This window comes from Vitis vinifera, chromosome 12, assembly GCF_030704535.1.
Source record: "Vitis vinifera cultivar Pinot Noir 40024 chromosome 12, ASM3070453v1".
Lineage (NCBI taxonomy): Eukaryota > Viridiplantae > Streptophyta > Magnoliopsida > Vitales > Vitaceae > Vitis > Vitis vinifera.
Window position 1 is genome coordinate 20,366,603 of NC_081816.1, and position 3,720 is coordinate 20,370,322.

At 39.0% G+C, this 3,720-nt stretch overlaps 1 protein-coding gene across 1 annotated transcript; it reads right to left on the reverse strand.

Moving 5' to 3' along the window:
- Positions 1-519: 519 nt before the first annotated feature.
- On the reverse strand, positions 520-1,663 carry LOC104881001 (serine carboxypeptidase 3). Its single transcript, XM_010659549.1, has 2 exons — positions 1,547-1,663; positions 520-1,158 (listed from the first exon to the last, which is right to left on the reverse strand). Exons 1-2 carry the CDS (start codon positions 1,661-1,663, stop codon positions 520-522), a joined length of 756 nt encoding a protein of 251 aa, XP_010657851.1.
- Positions 1,664-3,720: the final 2,057 nt, after the last annotated feature.

Consider the following 3,720-nt stretch of genomic DNA (forward strand, 5'->3'; position numbering starts at 1 on the left):
TCGATCAAGCATGGCAATCAATCAATCAATGAGAAAATCACACATGTTGGGCCCCGCCAAAACCCGATTTACTTTTGCATGAATTAATCCCATGAATTTCCATTATTCGGAATTACAGAATTAAATTCATGCTTATTTCAAAACATTTTAAAAAATCAAAGAAAATACGAAAGTTGTTTGCCGAAAATAAAATGGCAACCAATTTTATTAAAAACAAAAAAAAAATATTTAAAATCAAGGAAGAAATAAAAAAAATAAGAATAAAAATAAAATTAAATAATAATAACATAAAAATTTAAAAAATTTAAAAAGTTTAAATAATAATAAAATTTAAAATAAAATAAAATAAAAGATGCATGCCTAGTGGAAAAATGGTTGGAATTGATTTATTAAAATTGGATTTATTTAAAATCAAGAGAGAGAAATTTAAGAATGAAAATCATTTGAAAACAAGATTTTTTTTTTAAATCGGGTTTTTTGAAAGCATGCATGAAAATATAGAGGCGAGGCATGTGGATTTTAAGAGTGGCCCACCAAAGGTGGCCATGTATGCCATGCTAGAAAGAGAGAATGGGTCCCAAAGGTGCCACAAAGCCTTATTGCCATTTCACACACCGGAAACACCGTGTAAACACGGTCATAATCAGATATTTCAATTATCCCCATGTCTAATGCATAACCCGTATATGCCTTGTACTGGATTTGAGGATTAGTAAGCCCATTACCAATTCCAAATCCCTTAAGCTTCATGTGAATTCCTTCATTAGCTTTGTTTCCACGATGAACTCGAGCAACAAAAGCAAGGATATAGTGCCTAGCATATGATTCTCCGGTTACATAGAAGTCATTGTCTACAAACTGGGAGTGCTCCTCAAAGAAAGCCTTGTCCCAACTAAACTCAATCCATAAGAGCGGCAAGTTTTTAGCAATAGTGAAAAGCCTATTTTCATAAAATACAGCCAATTCACTACTATGCCCTAGTCCTCCAATCAACCAAATGACAACAAGGTCCTTCCTACTGTCTTGCAATTCAAAGAAAAGGTAAAACATCCTTGCAGCACCAGAATGCTTAATCTTGTAGGAGTCGGCATGATGCTCCAGGTCCTCAACCGAAACTGAAGCATCAGAGTAATCAATACCGGGGAACCTCAGCCACGTCTACACAAGAATCAAGAATTCCTTCCCAGAATATAGAATAAGCAGCAGACAGTTGGGCAAATGAACATTCGTTACAGCTTTAACACTCAAACGAGAATAACTACTCGGTCTGCACTGTGTCTCAACATCACTTATGCTGGACTTGGTTTGATTTAACTACATCATTTCTTAGCATTTCATTCCATTGTTCCAACTCTTTGCTTGATTCTGCATCAACCTTGGAAAATATGTGAAAGTCACAGAGCTTTGTTGTCAATCGCAAGCTTCGGAGTGACTCCACACTCCCTCTGCTGAATTTCCCATGCCAAGCCCCTCGAGATATGGTAGAACTAGAGTTTGAGTTTTCTCTAAGTCTAGAAGATGATAACCTAGGAGTTGTTCTTTGTACCTCTAGGTCATTCAAATCTGGATTATTATCATTAATAACTCGTTCCTTACTTGGTGGAGAGAGACAATGACCTATTACAGGAGCCTGCGACTGTGCCTCAAAGGCCTCCCAAATCATCTCTAGGTTTCTCAAAGCTTAGTCAGCTTCTCACCTTTTTTTTTTTTACTCCAAGACCGACAAGACACTAGCTTCTTTCCTCAAGCTGTCTTCCATGGTTTTCAAACTCAGCTCACCCTAGTCTCTCACTTCCCCTCTTGTTCTCTCTTTCTCTCTCAAGAAATCCTATTGCCCAAGCTACTCCCTAGTTCTCTCTCAAGATGCCTTTTCTCTGTCAATACTCTCTCCCGTTCTCCCCAGCCTGCTCACTTTCCTTTCCCCTGCTTCCTTTTTTTCTTCCTGCCCCAAGCTATCACCAAAAAAACACGCTCCTCTGTCCGTAACGACATGCAGCCCTCAAATCTTCAAAACCGTTTTTTGAATATTCTCCACATACACGTCATTCTCTTATTCTCCTTTCAACTCACTACAGTGATTCCCCAATGGCCAATCTTGAGGCGACATATGGCCCTCAAATAGCCTTCCACCTGGTAAAAATAATACCTGCAAAATGCACCCCAAAATGGGGGTCTACAAATATGCCCCTCTTTGGTAGAGCTCACGAGTGCAAGGAATGTAAACACTGAAGTGAAAAGAAAGTGTGAATAGTGAGTAGGGTGAAGTGAACTCTACAGAAAAACAAAGGAGACCCCTTAAGGGACACTAGCAAAGAAATAATATCTCAAAGTGCCTTAAAAGTCACACGAAGAATCCAGACTCCCTCTAAGACATCTCCAAAAGTGACTCGAAGGTGAATATCAAATATGAGTAACGGTCGAACCACCTTGAAGTACAGGAAAAAATGCGTCCAAAGGGAACGACTATACGTGTACTACATGAGAACGATAAGCATGGGGCGCCTAACAACATAACCAAAATATGTGTCATGAACTCAAAGGGAGGATAAAGTGTGGCTCAAGGCCGAACAGACTCAACTAGGTAGGTGCGGCTCGAAACCGAATAAGACTCAACTCAATTAACAAGATGAATGATTGATTGATATAGGTGCAGTCCTGAAAAACTCAGCCTCGGACTGACATGAAAAATGACCGATTGATATAGGTGTGGTTCCAACTCGAACTGAACACAAACTGACATGAAGATGACTGATCGATATAGGTGTGGTCTCGAAAAACTCAAACTCAAATTGACATGGAAAATGACCGATCGATATAGGTGTGGTCCTGAAAACTCAAACTGACAAAGAAGATGACTGCTCGATATAGGTGTGGTCCCGAAAAACTCAAACTCAAACTGACAAGAAAAATGACTTGTTGATATAGGTGTTGTCCTAACTCAAACTAACACGAAAAATGATCAATCGACATAAGTGAGGCCTCGAAAAATCAAACTGACACGGAAGATGACCGATCGATATAGGTGTGGTCCCGAAAACTCAAACTCTAACTGACAGGAAGATGGTCGATCGATATATGTGCTGCCTCGAAAACTCAAAACTGACAAGAAAGATGATCGATTGATATAGGTGCGGTCATAACTCAAACTGAACACAAACTGATAGCAAGATGGTCGATCGATATAGGTGCGGCCCCAAAAACGCAAACTCACATGAAAAATGATCGATCGATATAGGTACGATCTCAACTTAAACTCAACTGACAAGATGAATGACAGATCGATATAAGTGCAGTCCCAAAAAAAAAACTCAAACTAACAGGAAGATTACAGATCAATATAGGTGCGGTCCCAAAAACTCAAACTGAACTCACAAGATGAATGACTAATCGATATTGGTGTGGTCTCAAAAACCCAAACTCAAACTGACAAGACCATGATCAATCGATATAAGTGTGGTCTCAAAAACTCAAACTCAAACTAACAAGACGATGGCCAATTGATATAGCTACGGCCCCGAAAACTCAAACTCAAACTAACAAGACAATGACCAATCGATATAGGTGCGGTCCTAAAAACTCAAATTGAACTCACAAGATGAATGACGGATCGATATAGGTGCGGTCTCAAAAACTCAAACTCAAACTGACATAGTAGATGACCGATCAATATAAATGCAGTCCTGAAAAACTCAAACTAAACTGAAATTGATAGGAAGATGG

Coding starts and splice junctions, on each gene's coding strand:
- LOC104881001 (XM_010659549.1), bottom strand. CDS start 1,663: ATGATTTGGGAGGCCTTTGAGGCACAGTCGCAGGCTCCTGTAATAGGT. Junction 1,159..1,546: donor CAGATTTGAATGACCTAGAG/GTACAAAGAACA, acceptor ATTCTTGTGTAG/ACGTGGCTGAGGTTCCCCGG.